The sequence below is a fragment of the Scyliorhinus torazame genome, chromosome 11 (genome assembly GCF_047496885.1).
Source record: "Scyliorhinus torazame isolate Kashiwa2021f chromosome 11, sScyTor2.1, whole genome shotgun sequence".
NCBI lineage: Eukaryota > Metazoa > Chordata > Chondrichthyes > Carcharhiniformes > Scyliorhinidae > Scyliorhinus > Scyliorhinus torazame.
Window position 1 is genome coordinate 185,046,385 of NC_092717.1, and position 15,632 is coordinate 185,062,016.

Below are 15,632 nucleotides of genomic sequence, written 5' to 3' on the forward strand. Positions count from 1 at the left end.
TAGATAAGTACACACCAATACAATGGTGCATTAATGGTGGATGGTGTTGAGCTTCTTGAGTGCTAGAGTTTCACTTATCCAGGCAAGTGGAAGGTATTCCATTATTTATTATACTCTTGACTTGTGCAGGATTCCCAGCCTCTGATGCGCTCTTGTTGCCGCAGTATTTATATTACTGGTCCCTTTAGGTTTCTGGACTGTGGTTACCTGTAAGATGTCGATGGTGAGGGTATTCAGTGCTGGTAATGTTTGAGAATTGGAGATTAGCTATCTGTGGACGATAGTAGGCCAGAATGAAATAGTGGAGGTGTGAGGATAGTCTACAGTGTACAGGATCTGTGGAAGGAGATTAAATGGGTAGAGTGAGCCTATAATAGAGGAGAGTGGACAGTCTGTGAGAGGAGATTAAATAGGTAAGTTGAATCTATTACAGGGGCAGTGTACAGGATCTCTGGAAAGAATGAGCCTTGCTCGCTCAGTAAAATATTTATACATAATAGTTTTAAAATATTCCTCATTTGTAGAGTAAATTAAAAATTCAGGATTGTATACTTTGGATTTCTGAAGTCTTTGATTTTTCTTCCCATCTCTTTTAAGATCCTTGGAATATTGTTGACCAGACTTCACCCAGCCAGTCGCTGACCATTTGTGCCAACCATAGCAGTGTGTCAGACTATATGCAGTGTGTCCTGGAGAAGGCCCGGATCATGTACGATGCCCACGCCTATCTCCACTGGTACTGGAAGCACGGCTGTGAAGAGGGAGACTTCTTGCAAGCCTTTGAGATTCTGGATTCTGTGGTGGACGAATACAGTGCTGCAGGAGATCACTGACCATCCATCTCACTGATTTATGTGTCATTAATAAGCATTGATGTATGGGACAGGAGGGGCAGGGACTAGGCATTGGCCTTTCTCCTATAGGATGTAGATTATTATCCAATTCAGTCTCCTGTTTTGAAACATGGGCAGACAAGGTCCAATTATTGGTATAGGCAATGGAGAAATGTAACACTTGTTCATTCTGATGTTGTGGGTGAGGCACAGTATTGGAAGCAGAAGTTTTACTCGGTCTTCAGATATGCTCTTAATGTCCTGGGAGTGTTGAATGTTGACAAAATTAGTCTTTAGCACAAAGTTCAACCCAGCTCTACCTTTTTAATATGGGAGGCATTAACTCCAGTTGCCTCAGTGGTTCGGAGTGTCACAGTATCACGGTGGTTAGCACTGTTGCTTCACAGCACCAGGGTCCCAGATTCAATTCCCACCCTGGGCCACTGTCTGTACGGAGTCTGCACGTTCTCCCTGTGTTTGTGTGGGTTTCCTCCAAGTGCTCCGGTTTCCTCCCACACGTCCCGAAAGATGTGCTGTTAGGTGAATTGGACATTCTGAATTCTCCCTCTGTGTATCCGAACAGGCGCCGGAATGTGGCGACTGGGGGATTTTCACAGTAACTTCATTGCAGTGTTAATGTAAGCCTACTTGTGACAATACGAAAGATTATAATAAAGATTATATTGGGCAAATCAATAAGATTGCAAGCTTATTGGTTGGTTTAGTGCTGAGGTTATGAGAGTGCCCCAAGTGGTTGCGTGCCGGTAGGCTGGGAAGTTAAAATAACAAGCAGTGCTTCTGCCCCTGACCACTGTCCAGAGTTCAGCTAACTCAGTCGATGCTGTTGAATGAACCCTGGACTATGTGCTGAGATTAGATAACTGAGCACGGGCTGCAGGTTGAACCCTGTGTGTGTGGCACAGTACTAGACGAGCCAGTGCATTTATTCACTCGGCCACCAGGGGTATCACAACCCTAGATCTGAGAACCATATCTGAGAACAGTTTTAAAATAAAACTAAACATACTTGCATGTGGTGAAACATAACTTGTGATCTTGATTAATTTATTTAACTTTGTACAGAAATTATTTTTGGGGCTGCTGGCCTTAAATTTATTGCCAGTGATTTTGTTTTTTTAAAAAAAACTGTTATTAAACAGTATTTACTCTTTATGGAGAAGACTTTCTTTTTGGCTTTCATTTCCTTCACGGATAACTCAATTGTTAGTTCACGCTAAAGATAGAGGGTGGTTTGTTCTTGATGGTGTGGGTGACCATTCCTGGTTTCTTCCTTATTGGTACTGAGACTGATTGAGACTGAGCCATGGCTTTAACATAGTTTTGCTGGAAGAAAGAAGAAAATCACAGTGAAGTAAGTAACATGCCAACTAGCATGAGACACAAATCTTATTTGTACAGAACCTTGGTCTAACACCTTCTGGAGTATTGCATTAAATTTTAGGCACCAAAATTAGAAGGCTAGACTGGGCATTGAGCAGAGCGGAGGTTCACCAGAATCATACCGGGGCTTAATGGGTTGACTAAACTTGGCTTGAATTCAAACAGAAAATGCTGGAAATACTCAGCAGATCTGGTAGAAAGAGAAAAACAGCGGGCAGAATATTACCAGAACTTGGCAGTGTCAGGCTTAAACTGAAAACTGGTGTGTCACTCTGTTGCACAGACCGGTTTTCTCTGCAAATATTGAGCCTCCTTGGAGGGAAAAAAAATGAGAGGACATGGTTCATGCCTTTACTCTGGCAGGGTGAAGCCTGATTGAAATGGCAAACGGCTCCACAGAGATCAGGGCACCATCTGTAAAGGGCACCCCTATGAGCACTGAATCTCAACAACCCCCAGCCCCCTCACAGAGGTATCGTTGGATCTCCCCCCCCCACCCAACTACACATAAATGCACGCCCCCCCCCCTCCCCACTGGGCTCACCCCTGGCACAGGTTGGCACTGTGCTAACCTGTGCCGAGGGGGCATGTCCTTCTCCCCTGGGGGAGAGACTTACCTCTGGACCCCTGGAGGGCTCCCCTCAGCTGCTTCTTATTTGGCCAAACCTGTTGTAAGCCATGTGGACATGACATCACGTCTGCGAGGAATGAATATTTAGTGAGGGGGGGGGGGAAATATAGTGTGGTGGGGGGACTCGGTAATAATATTTAAATAAATGCAAATCTATTTACATGAGGTGCACGCCACTTGACCTCACTGGTGAGGGGGGGCGAGGAAAATTGGAAAACGCTATCTCTCCGGGGAGAATAATGTTTCTCGATTCGCCCGGGATTTTCCACCCACGTTGCTGATCCCGCACACAGCTAGTGTGGGCTCAAAATCACCCCCAGCGTTAGTGTTTCAGATCGATGACCTTTCTGCTGAAAGTGTTGTTCAGGCACTGGCAACCAATGTAGGCCATTGAGAACACGGTTGATGGATGAGTGGGACTTTGTGAAAGTTAAGATTTGGTCAGCAGATTATATGTCCAGTCCATGATGGTGCATGTCATGGAGTAAAATGTCCAGGTAATGGTGTTCCCTTGGCATTCTCAGTGCTAAAGGACATGGGCCTGGTCGTAACCAAACTCCTCAAGTACCGGTTCGAGCTTTCTGTTACATCAGCCCAAGACTGTCTCATTGTCTCACACAACTTCCCATTACCCTTTATGTTCCTTTGTTTCAGTTATTTACTGAATTTTCCCTGAAGAGATGCAACAGTCTCCCTGTGACAAAAGCATTTCCCCTGGTTTTGGGTACAGTTGTGTAATGGTTATGCCAATGCAAGTTTGTGAAACTCCTGGCTCTCCCCTCACTGTTTCAAACTTGTGATGAATGTAGGAATTGCAGATATATTGTGTTATATGTAGTTGGTGCAGTAAGGGTTAAAAACCTGGGATAGTGTGTGACTGCTGCAGTCATGTTTTTTTAGAAGTCCTGGTTTGAAAGGCAGCAGGAGACAGAGGTACAATTAAAGCATTCATTCCAGCTAAAGATAGTTTGCTGAACCTGGGTAATGGAATTTTGCTAATACTCTGGGGAGCAGATAATTAGAGACATTGAGCAGGATTCTCTGGTCTGCCTGCCACGTGTTTCGCGTCCACACGCCGTTCGCTGGCAGCAGGATTCTTTTAAAAAAATATATTTTTATTCTCCTTTTTCACATTTACATCATATTTACAACAAATAATTAACAATAACATAGAACATAGAGCATTACAGCGCAGTACAGGCCCTTCAGCCCTCGATGTTGCGCCGACCTGTGAAACCAATCTAAAGCCCATCTACACTATTCCCTTATCGTCCATATGTCTATCCAATGACCATTTGAATGCCCTTAGTGTTGGCAAGTCCACTACTGTTGCAGGCAGGGCATTCCACGCCCTCACTACTCTGAGTAAAGAACCTACCTCTGACATCTGTCTTATATCTATCTCCCCTCAATTTAAAGCTATGTCCCCTCGTCCCCTCACCATCCGAGGAAAAAGGCTCTCACTGTCACCCTATGCAATCCTCTGATCATCTTGTATGCCTCAATTAAGTCACCTCTTAACCTTCTCTCTAACGAAAACAGCCTCAAGTCCCTCAGCCTTTCCTCATAAGATCTTCCCTCCATACCAGGCAACATTCTGGTAAATCTCCTCTGCACCCTTTCCAATGCTTCCACATCCTTCCTATAATGTGGCGACCAGAATTGCACGCAATACTTCAAATGCGGCCGCACCAGAGTTTTGTACAGCTGCAACATGATCTCATGGCTCTGAAACTCAATCCCTCTACCAATAAAAGCTAACACACTGTACGCCTTCTTAACAACCCTCAAAGTGGCAACTTTCAGGGATCTATGTACATGGACACCGAGATTTCTCTGCTCATCCACACTGCCAAGAATTTTACCATTAGCCCAGTACTCTGTCTTCCTGTTATTCCTTCCAAAATGAATCACCTCACACCTTTCTGCATTAAACTCCATTTGCCACCTCTCAGCCCAGCGCTGCAGCTTATCTATGTCCCTCTGTAACTTGTAACATCCTTCCGCACTGTCCACAACTCCACCGACTTTAGTGTCATCTGCAAATTTACTCACCCATCCTTCTACGCCCTCCCCCAGGTCATTTATAAAAATGGCAAACAGCAGTGGCCCCAAAACAGATCCTTGTGGTACACCACTAGTAACTGGACTCCAGTCTGAACATTTCCCATCAACCACCATCCTTTGTCTTCTTCCAGCTAGCCAATTTCTGATCCAAACTGCTAAATCACCCTGAATCCCATTCCTCTGTATTTTCTGCAGTAGCCTACCGTGGGGAACCTTATCAAACGCTTTACTGAAATCCACATACACCACATAAACTGCTTTACCCTCATCCACCTGTTTGGTGGATGAGCCCAGCAAAGACAGAGCCGCTTGCTTCGAACCAGCCAAGTGAAATCCAGATAAAGACCTTATCCATTTGCACAGTGCCGGTTGCCCTGAAGTTAAGTATAGGTTATTGTCGCTGATAGGTGTAGTTTAACTCGTAGTAGATATTGTGTTTGCATGTCGAGGTAATTCTTGTGTATGTAAATAAACCATCTTTTGAACAAACTAACTGGTTGTGTGGTCATTTGATCGATATAAGGGAAGGCTTGTGGTTCACCAACTTTATCATTAATATTAGCAACAGTATTGGCGACGCTGTTGGGATCGAAAACGGGCAACAGTAGTGTCCATGTGTGTGTGGGGTGACATTGCCCATGGGTGCGGGGTGTGGGGAACCACAAGCTCACTTAGAGATTGGGCACCCATTCAAAATGGAGACCTGGGGCGAAATTCTCCGGTATCAGCGCGATGTCCGCCAACCAGCGCTAAAAGCGGCGCAAATCAGTCGGGCATCACGCTGCCCCAAAGGTGCGGAATCCTCCGCATCTTGGGGGGCCGAGCCCTAACCTTGAGGGGCTAGGCCCGCGCCAGACTGATTTCCGCCCCGCCAGCTGGCGCGGAAATGACATTGCCGGGCGGCGCATGCGCGGGAGCGTTAGCGCCCGCTCACGGCATCCCCGCGCATGCGCTGTGGAGGGAGTCTCTTCCGCCTCCGCCATGGTGGAGACCGTGGCAAAGGCGGAAGGAAAAGAGTGCCCCCACGGCACAGGCCCGCCCGCAGATCGGTGGGCCCCGATCGCGGGCCAGGCCACCGTGGGGGTACCCCCCGGGGCCAGATCGTCCTGCGCCCCCCCCAGGACCTTGGAGCCCGCCCGCGCTGCCTTGTCCCGCCGGTAAGGTAGGTGGTTTAATCCACGCCGGCGGAACAGGCATTCTAGCAGCGGGACTTCGGCCCATCCGGGCCAGAGAATCGCGGGGGTGGGGCCCGCCAACCGGCGCGGCGCGATTCCCGCCCCCGCCGAATCTCCGGCGGGGGGTCGGAGAATCTCGCCCAAGATCTCGGAGTTCAGCTCCTCCGTGATAAAAACAATTCTGGGTGGAATCCTGCATCCTGCCGCACCAGTTTTCTGGCATGGCACGCTCCTGCCGGCAGCGGGATCCTCCATCCCAGCAGCCGGCAAATGGGGTTTCCCATTGTGGGCACCCCCACGCCGTCCGGAAATCCGCAGGCGTGTGTGTCCTGGAAAGTGTCCATGACAGCTACATCCTGGGGCAGTCGGTCATCCCTGTTCTCTTCGAGGATCAGCCCAGGATGGAAGGCTGGCTCCTGAGGGATAAGGGATATCCGCTGAGACCTCGCTAATGATACCAGTACAGAGGCCGGAGACTGAAGTGGTGACCCGCTACAACGAGGCCCATGCAGCCACCCAGAGTGTCATTGAGCGGTGCATCGGCCTCCTCAGGATGTGGTTCTGATGCCTCGACCACTCCGGAGGTGAATTGCGGACTCTGTACCTGCATGTCCCCCATCCCATCCCTTCAGCCCTGGCCCTGTCGATGCAGGGCACTATGGAGGCCTCTGGTCCTAGCAGCCGTCCCTGCTACCAGGGGTACCGTTGACTGGGATTGCCCTTGTCAGTGGTACGCTCCATGGCCTGCGCCCCACCTGCCTCGTCGGGGCTACTGTGGGCATTGCCCTGGGTGGGCCGCCAGTGGGTGGCGGCTGGGTGGGAGGGGTTGGCGGAAGGTGGGTGTCACTCTGCAGAATCAGGGGTCAAGATGATGGTCAGTGGGGTGCTCAGCAAGATGGCTGCCTTGCAGGCCACGGTAGTGATGGTCTGGACTGGACTCCACTCCAAACCTGTGGGGGGGGGGGGGGTCACCCCTTGCCCTGCCAAGCACCTTACATTATAATGCCTGTAGACACACATCCCCACAGTTTCAAACTGTGAAATTCTTGTCTTTCCTCTTGCTGTTTCAAACTGTGAAAACCCCAGTTCCCCTCTCACTGCGGCCGACTGTGAAATTCCTGGCTTTCAAATCGCTGGACAGTGAGGTTCCCAGCTCTCCACTTACTACTTCAAAGTATGAAACTCATACCTCTCCTCTCACTAGACTTTGAAACTTAGAGCTCTTCTCTCGCTGTTTCAGAGGCAGTCTATTGAAGCTGCTTGAGAAAATTGCCTGCCTGCTGAAGCTACTCAATGTGATCTCCTCTTTCCAAGACAACTTGATGGGTAAGGTCAGCTATGTCAAGATGACATTATAACTCTGAGATCCGCTGTGGAGTCAAATAGGGTTGTGTTCTGGCAGTGACAGTCTTCAGCATATTCTTCTTTTTGTTGTCTTATGCCTTCAGATCAACTGCAGAGTTTGTCTACTTGCATAAAGCTGACAGAAAGCTATTCCCCCATGCTTACCTGAGTTCCAAGACAAAGCTGCACCAAGTCCTAATCAGGGAGTTGTTCTTAGCCAATGATCATTTCATACCGAGGAACACCTTCAGCGACAAATGGACAGACTCTCACATGCCTGTAAAATTTGCTGTAAAGTACTGCTTAACAACTTCCTTGCCTTGCAGCTCAGCTGTTAGTTTCGGGAGATCAGTTTCGGGAGCAGGCCTATTGGCTGACTAAATCAGGAAGGATACAAAGGGTGTGGCTGAAGTGCCGATAGAAACAGAGTGCTGGAGGCAAACAGAGTGTATCTGAGTTTGGGTAAGGCTGAGTTCGGGTAAGAGGTGAGTGAGGGCTGTGTTTTTTTGGAGTTTGGTGTTTGGGGTTGAGTTTCCCCCCCCAAATTTTTTTTTAATCCAATTAATTAAGTAAATTAATTAACTAGTTAAGGGAATTTGGTGCTCATCTTAAGGAGGTGCAGAGAAGCAGACCTGTGAGGGAGTCTCGGGAGCAATTACATCACAGCCAGCAGGTAAGTGATTGGCTTGTAACTGGTAAGTGATTTCTCTCTCTTTGACTTTCTCTTAGCTGTGTAGTGTAGTTCAAATTTAACTTCAGGTTTAAGTCATGGCAGGAGAGCTCAGACCCGTGTCATGCTCCTCTTGTGAGATGTGGCAAGTCAGGGACCCTTCTGGTGTCCCTGACTCCTTCATCTGCAAGAAGTGTGTCCAACTGCAGCTCCTGTTAGACCGCTTGATGGCTCTGGAGCTGCGGATGGACTCACTTTGGAGCATCCGCGATGCTGAGGAAGTTGTGGATAGCACATTCAGTCAGTTGGTCACACCGCAGATTAAAATTACTGAGGCAGATAGGGAATGGGTGACCAACAGACAGAAGAAGAGTAGGAAGGCAGTGCAGGGATCCCCTGCGGTCATCTCCCTCCAAAACAGATTTACCATTTTGGAAACTGTTGGGGGAGATGGCTCACCAGGGGAAGGTGGCAGCAGCCAGGTTCATGGCACCGTGGCTGGCTCTGCTGCACAGAAGGGCGGGAAAAAGAGTGGCAGAGCTATAGTGATAGGGGATTCAATTGTAAGGGGAATAGACAGGCGTTTCTGCGGACGCAAACGAGAATCCAGGTTGGTACGTTGCCTCCCTGGTGCAAGGGTCAAGGATGTCTCGGAGCGGCTGCAGGGCATTCTGGAGGGGGAGGGTGAACAGCCAGCTGTCGTGGTGCATATAGGCACCAACGATATAGGTAAAAAACGGGATGAGGTCCTACAAGCTGAATTTAGGGAGTTAGGAGTTAAACTAAAAAGTAGGACCTCAAAGGTAGTAATCTCAGGATTGCTACCAGTGCCACGTGATAGTCAGGGGGTTGGATAGGGTGGACAGTGAGAGCCTTCTCCCGCGGATGGATATGGCTGGCACGAGGGGACATAACTTTAAACTGAGGGGTAATAGATATAGGACAGAGGTCAGAGGTAGGTTCTTTACGCAAAGAGTAGTGAGGCCGTGGAATGCCCTACCTGCTACAGTAGTGAACTCGCCAACATTGAGGGCATTTAAAAGTTTATTGGATAAACATATGGACGATAATGGCATAGTGTAGGTTAGATGGCTTTTGTTTCGGTGCAACATCGTGGGCCGAAGGGCCTGTACTGCGCTGTATTGTTCTATGTTCTAAGTTCTATAGTCAGAGTAGGAATGACAGGATAGCTAGGATGAATACGTGGCTTGAGAGATGGTGCAAGAGGGAGGGTTTCAAATTCCTGGGACATTGGGACCGGTTCTGGGGGAGGTGGGACCTGTACAAATCGGACAGTCTGCATCTGGGTGGGACCGGAACCAATGTTCTCAGGGGTGTGTTTGCTAGTGCAGTTGGGGAGGGTTTAAACTAATGTGGCAGGGGGATGGGAACCGATGTAGGAAGTCAGTGGGGACAGAAACAAAAGGCAGGAAGGGGGACTGTGTAAAGCATGACCAGAGAAAGCAGGGCAGCGAGCATGGAAAGTCTACATTAAACGGCATTTATTTCAATGCAAGGGGCCTGACGGGCAAAGCGGATGAACTCAGGGCATGGACGGGCACATGGGACTGGGATATTATAGCTATGACGGAAACATGGCTAAGGGACTGGCAGCTCAATGTTCCGGGGTACAGATGCTATAGAAAGGATAGAACAGGAGGTAAGAGAGGAGGGGGAGTGGCGTTTTTGATTAGGGAGAACATCACGGCAGTACTTAGAGGGGATATATCCGAGGGTTCGCCCACTGAGTCTATATGGGTGGAACTGAAAAATAAGAAGGGAGAGATCACCTTGGTAGGACTGTACTACAGGCCCCCAAATAGTCAGCGGGAAATTGAGGAGCAAATATGTAAGGAGATTACAGATAGCTGCAAGAATAATAGGGTGGTAGTAGTAGGGGACTTTAACTTTCCCAACATTGACTGGGACAGCCATAGCATTAGGGGCTTGGATGGAGGGAAATTTGTTGAGTGTATTCAGAAGGAATTTCTCATTCAGTATGTGGATGGACCGACTAGCGAGAGGGCAAAACTTGACCTCGTCTTGGGAAATAAGGAAGGGCAAGTGACAGAAGTGCTAGTGAGGGATCACTTTGGGACAAGTGACCATAACTCCATTAGTTTTAAGATAGCTATGGAGAATGATAGGTCTGGCCCAAGAGTTAAAATTCTTAATTGGGGCAAGGCCAATTTTGATGGTATCAGACAGGAACTTGCAGAGGTAGATTGGGGGAGACTTGGCAGGCAAAGGGACAGCTGGTAAATGGGAGGCTTTTAAAAATGTGTTAACCAGGGTGCAGGGTAAGCACATTCCCTTTAGAGTGAAGGGCAAGGCTGGTAGAAGTAGGGGACCCTGGATGACTCGAGCTATTGAGACTCTGGTCAAAAAGAAGAAGGAGGCATATGACGTACATAAGCAACTGGGATCAAGTGGATCCCTTGAAGAGTATAGAGATTGTCGAAATAGAGTTAAGAGGGAAATCAGGAGGGCAAAAAGGGGACATGAAATTGCTTTGGCAAATAATGCAAGGGAGAATCCAAAGAGATTCTACAGATACATAAAGGGGAAAAGAGTAACTAGGGACAGAGTAGGGCCTCTTAAGGATCAACAAGGACATCTATGTGCAGAGCCACAAGAGTTGGGTGAGATCCTGAATGAATATTTCTCATCGGTATTCACGGTGGAGAAAGGCATGGATGTTAGGAAACTAAGGGAAATAAATAGTGATGTCTTGAGAAGTGTGCATATTACAGAGGAGGAGGTGCTGGAAGTCTTAAAGCGCATCAAGGTAGATAAATCCCCAGGACCTGATGAAATGTATCCCAGGATGTTGTGGGAGGCTAGGGAGGAAATTGCGGGTCCCCTAACAGAGATATTTGAATCATCGGCAGCCACAGGTGAGGTGCCTGAAGATTGGAGAGTGGCGAATGTTGTGCCCTTGTTTAAGAAGGGCAACAGGGAAAAGCCTAGGAACTACAGACCGGTGAGCCTAACGTCTGTAGTAGGTAAGTTGCTAGAAGGTATTCTGAGAGACAGGATCTACAAGCATTTAGAGAGGCAAGGACTGATTCGGGGCAGTCAGCATGGCTTTGTGCGTGGAAAATCATGTCTCACAAATTTGATTGAGTTTTTTGAGGGGGTGACCAAGGTGGTAGATGAGGGCAGTGCAGTAGACGTTCATGGACTTTAGCAAAGCCTTTGACAAGGTACCGCATGGTAGGTTGTTGCAGGAGGTTAAAGCTCACGGGATCCAGGGTGAGGTTGCCAATTGGATTCAAAATTGGCTGGACGACAGAAGGCAGAGGGTGGTTGTAGAGGGTTGTTTTTCAAACTGGAGGCCTGTGACCAGTGGTGTGCCTCGGGGATCGGTGCTGGGTCCACTGCTATTTGTGATTTATATTAATGATTTGGATGAGAATTTAGGAGGCATGGTTAGTAAGTTTGCAGATGACACCAAGATTGGTGGCAGTGGATAGTGAAGAAGGTTATCTAGGATTGCAATGTGATCTTGATCAATTAGGCCAGTGGGCCGACGAATGGCAGATGGAGTTTAATTTAGATAAATGTGAGGTGATGCATTTTGGCAGATCGAATCAGGCCAGGACCTACTCAGTTAATGGTATGGCATTGGGGAGAGTTATAGAACAAAGAGATCTAGGAGTACAGGTTCATAGCTCCTTGAAGGTGGAGTCGCAGGTGGACAGGGTGGTGAAGAAGGCATTCGGCATGCTTGGTTTCATTGGTCAGAACATTGAATACAGGAGTTGGGACGTCTTGTTGAAGTTGTACAAGACATTGGTACGGCCACACTTGGAATACTGTGTGCAGTTCTGGTCACCCTATTATAGAAAGGATATTATTAAACTAGAAAGAGTGCAGAAAAGATTTACTAGGATGTTGCCGGGACTTGATGGTTTGAGTTATAAGGAGAGGCTGGATAGACTGGGACTTTTTTCCCTGGAGCGTAGGAGGCTTAGGGGTGAGCTTATAGAGGTCTATAAAATAATGAGGGGCATAGATAAGGTAGATAGTCAACATCTTTTCCCAAAGGTAGGGGAGTCTAAAACTAGAGGGCATAGGTTTAAGGTGAGAGGGGAGAGATTCAGAAGGGCCCAGAGGGGCAATTTCTTCACTCAGGAGGGTAGTGAGTGTCTGGAATGGGCTGCCAGAGGTAGTAGTAGAGGCGGGTACAATTGTGTCTTTTAAAAAGCATTTAGATAGTTACATGGGTAAGATGGGTATAGAGGGTTATGGGCCAAGTGCAGGCAACTGGGACTAGCTTAATGGTAAAAACTGGGCGGCATGGACTGGTTGGGCCGAAGGGCCTGTTTCCATGCTGTAAACTTCTATGATTCTATGACCATCAGCATCAAGAAGACAAATGCCACAGTCCAGGATGTTGCCAGACCACCATCTATCAGCACTGACAATGTGACCTGGGAAATTGTTGTTGTTTTACTTATCTAGGCTAGACAATAGCCAGCAATCAGTCACTTGATGTTGAAGTCAACACATACATTGCAAAAGCTGCGGATATTCTGTGAAAGCTGTGTAAGAGGATGTGGAACAACAGTTACCCCACTGAGAATACTAAACTGCAAGTCTACCAAGCCTGCATCCTCAGGGCACTCTATGTAGTGAGACGTGGACAACATATGATGGCAGGAAAAAAGGCTGAACAGTTTCCACCTTTGCTGTTTTAAAAGTACTGTTGATATAATTTGGCAGTACCAGGTCTCCAACTCAGAGCTCCTGGAGCATGCTAATTCCATCAGCAGACACACATTGATGAGCCAAAGATGTCTGTGCTGGCTCAGCCACATCCATCAGATAGATGATGGCCATACACCCAAAGGTTATTAATACAGTGAATTGGCCTCTGGGTCATGACCTGTTGGGTTTCCAAACATCCGCTAAAAAGGACATCTGCAAATGAGATATGAAGATGACAAACACTGACACTAACAACTGGGAGTCAGTAACTGAGGCTGACTGGGGAAGAGCACAGGAAGAATGAACAGAAACAAAATGTTCAGCTGACTGAGAAGAGGGCCCAGAGGAAAGAGAGTTCAGTGAAACACGCACCTTCTCAGCTCAGTCTTCCTCTGCAGCAAATGGGGCAGAGACTGGTATTCCAGAGTGGGATTCCTGAGGGACACCAGGCGATGCTTATCACAGACTTGACTACCACGGCACAAACCATCGTCTTACAAGATGGAAAGCTGCCACCCATATCAATGTGATTGACTCTTAACTGCCCAAGTTGTATCACCATCTTCGCAAGGGCAACTAGAGATGGGCAATAGATGTCAGCCTGGCCAGTGACACCAAATCCTGAGCATGAATTAGAAGATAAAAATCTCTTGATGACAATTAAAAAAAAAAAAAAAATTCCAATTAAGGGAAAATTTAGCGTGGCCAATCCACCTACGCTGCACAGCTTTGAGTTGTGGGGGTGAGACTAACACAGAACAAATTGTAAAATTGATGTCCTGACCTCTTGCTACTGATTCTCTAATTCTAGAAAACCACCTTGCCTCCAACTTTAAAAAACCTATATTACATTTTCTCTTAGTGCTTTCCTAAATGGCAAATGCAGGAAGCTTACCACCAGTGTATACGGGCCCATGTGACTGCCTCACACTCCTGGGAAAAAGCTAAATGAGGAATGCAAAATATCTGGACAGAATTTACATCATTCTGTTGCGTTGATTTAAACAACTCTTTTTTAAAAAAAAATGTATTTTATTACAAACATGTATCAAAACAGGTTACAGCAAATAAACACCGTGGAAAACATGCTTCCCACCAATCAACTTTACGGTCTGTACAAATTTTTCCCCTTTTTATCACCCCCCCCCCCCCCCCCCGCAACCAAAACTCCTCAAATACGGTCACAAACATCCCCCACCTTTTCTCAAACCCCTCTGCAGAGCCCCTTAACTCATACTTTATCTTCTCCAACCGCAGGAAGTTGTACAGGTCACCCAACCAAGCCGTTACCCCCAGTGGTGATGTCGACCGCCACTCCAGTAAAATTCACCGTGTGCAATCAGAGAGCTGAAGGCACGACATCACCTTCCTCCTCTCCATGAGCTCCGGTTTCTCTGAAATCCAAAATATCGCCACCACCTATTCCCCCACTATCCTGGCTAGGACCGCGAACACTCCCGCCCAGAATCTTTTACAACCCCAAAACATGTGCGCGTGATTCGCTGGCCTCCACCCACACTTCTCACACTCATCTGCTACCCCCTGGAAGAACTCACTCATTCTCACCCGAGTCATATGCAACCTGTGCACCAACTTAAACTGGCTCAGTCTCATCCTTGTACAGGAGGATGTCCCATTTACCTTACGCAGTGCCTCAATCCATACTCTCCAATTGATCTCCCCTCCCAACTCCCCATCCCATTTCTCCTTGATCTTCACCACCCATTCGCCTCCCTGCTCCCTCAGCCACTTGTATACATCCCCAATTCTTCACTTCCCTTCCACATCCGGAAGCAGCAGTCGCTCCAGCAGGGTGTAGCCCGGCAACCTCCTCCAGACATTTTGCGCAAAGTCCCTAACCTGTAGATACCTGAACTCGTTCCCCCTCGGCAGCTCTACCGATCTAAACACCTCGCTGAAGAGCTGGAGATCACATCTCAAAATTTGGTGATAATTAGTCTGACACAAAGAGTAAAGACTGTTTAGTTGGGGGAAAAAAACAAAAAGGCATAATGCAATTGCTGCTGGGGTTCAATGTGGAGGCAGGTGGGGCATGACCAATTTGCAAAGCCAAGTTGTCATTTTCATACACTCATCCCTTGAATGTGTGTCGGTTGAAGGGTTGCCAACCCTCCAGGATTTACCTGGAATCTCCAGGAATAGAAGATCAATCTCCAGGACACCGCTGTGTGCAACGCCGGGTAAAAAATCATCGGTATATTAAAAGAGATTTATTTGTTGTGGTCATATTCTTTGAAAATTTCTCTTTACCAGATAGGAAAATACTGAAAATGGCAAAAAGAAACGGCCGTCTGGCTGACATTCAAGGATCACTCAATTGCATAATGAGTTTTTTGCTTTCCAATTGGCTTGGAAGGCAGTACGTCACAAGGATGGATATGTTAGCCGATTAATGGCTGAAGTGTGGTAGCATGTCATGTGATGTAACCTCCGAGAATACAATTGGCAACGGTATTGGTCAGTCACACTCCGATCACATGTTTACAGTAAGGAATAAAGAATTAATTGCCTGTCCCTCACCCTCAACAACTTTTACAAAATTCTTACTGAGCACTATTCCAGATGTTTCATCCAATTATCTGCCCAGCCTTTCACCTACCCTCTGTTCCAGCTTCATCCGTGCTTTATAAAACGCCATTGAACTGGGATGTTCCATCAGGATTTCATCCTGGATGCGTTGGAACTTCTCCTTATCATCTTCTTCCTAGATAGATGGAAGGCACAGAGAAATAAGACTAGGGCAGTTTGCTCTTCCCAGTAGTTCCTGTGGGTACTGG

At 47.5% G+C, this 15,632-nt stretch overlaps 2 protein-coding genes across 4 annotated transcripts in view; one reads left to right on the plus strand and one right to left on the minus strand.

Annotated features, from left to right (window-relative positions):
* LOC140385708 (tubulin delta chain-like) overlaps positions 1-2,130 on the plus strand; it is a 156,022-nt gene extending 153,892 nt beyond the window's left edge. For all 3 annotated transcript variants that reach the window (XM_072468149.1, XM_072468150.1, XM_072468148.1), the window contains one exon: positions 598-2,130. In XM_072468149.1, the coding sequence (XP_072324250.1) occupies positions 598-833 (236 nt within the window). In that variant the 3' untranslated portion in view covers positions 834-2,130. The remainder of the gene's footprint in view (positions 1-597) is intronic.
* kif9 (kinesin family member 9) overlaps positions 1,866-15,632 on the minus strand; it is a 215,714-nt gene continuing 201,947 nt past the window's right edge. The window contains exons 20-21 of the mRNA XM_072468147.1: positions 15,455-15,559; positions 1,866-2,177 (exon numbers count right to left, since the gene is read on the minus strand). Of these exons, the coding sequence (XP_072324248.1) occupies positions 2,058-2,177; positions 15,455-15,559 (225 nt within the window). The 3' untranslated portion in view covers positions 1,866-2,057. The remainder of the gene's footprint in view (positions 2,178-15,454; positions 15,560-15,632) is intronic.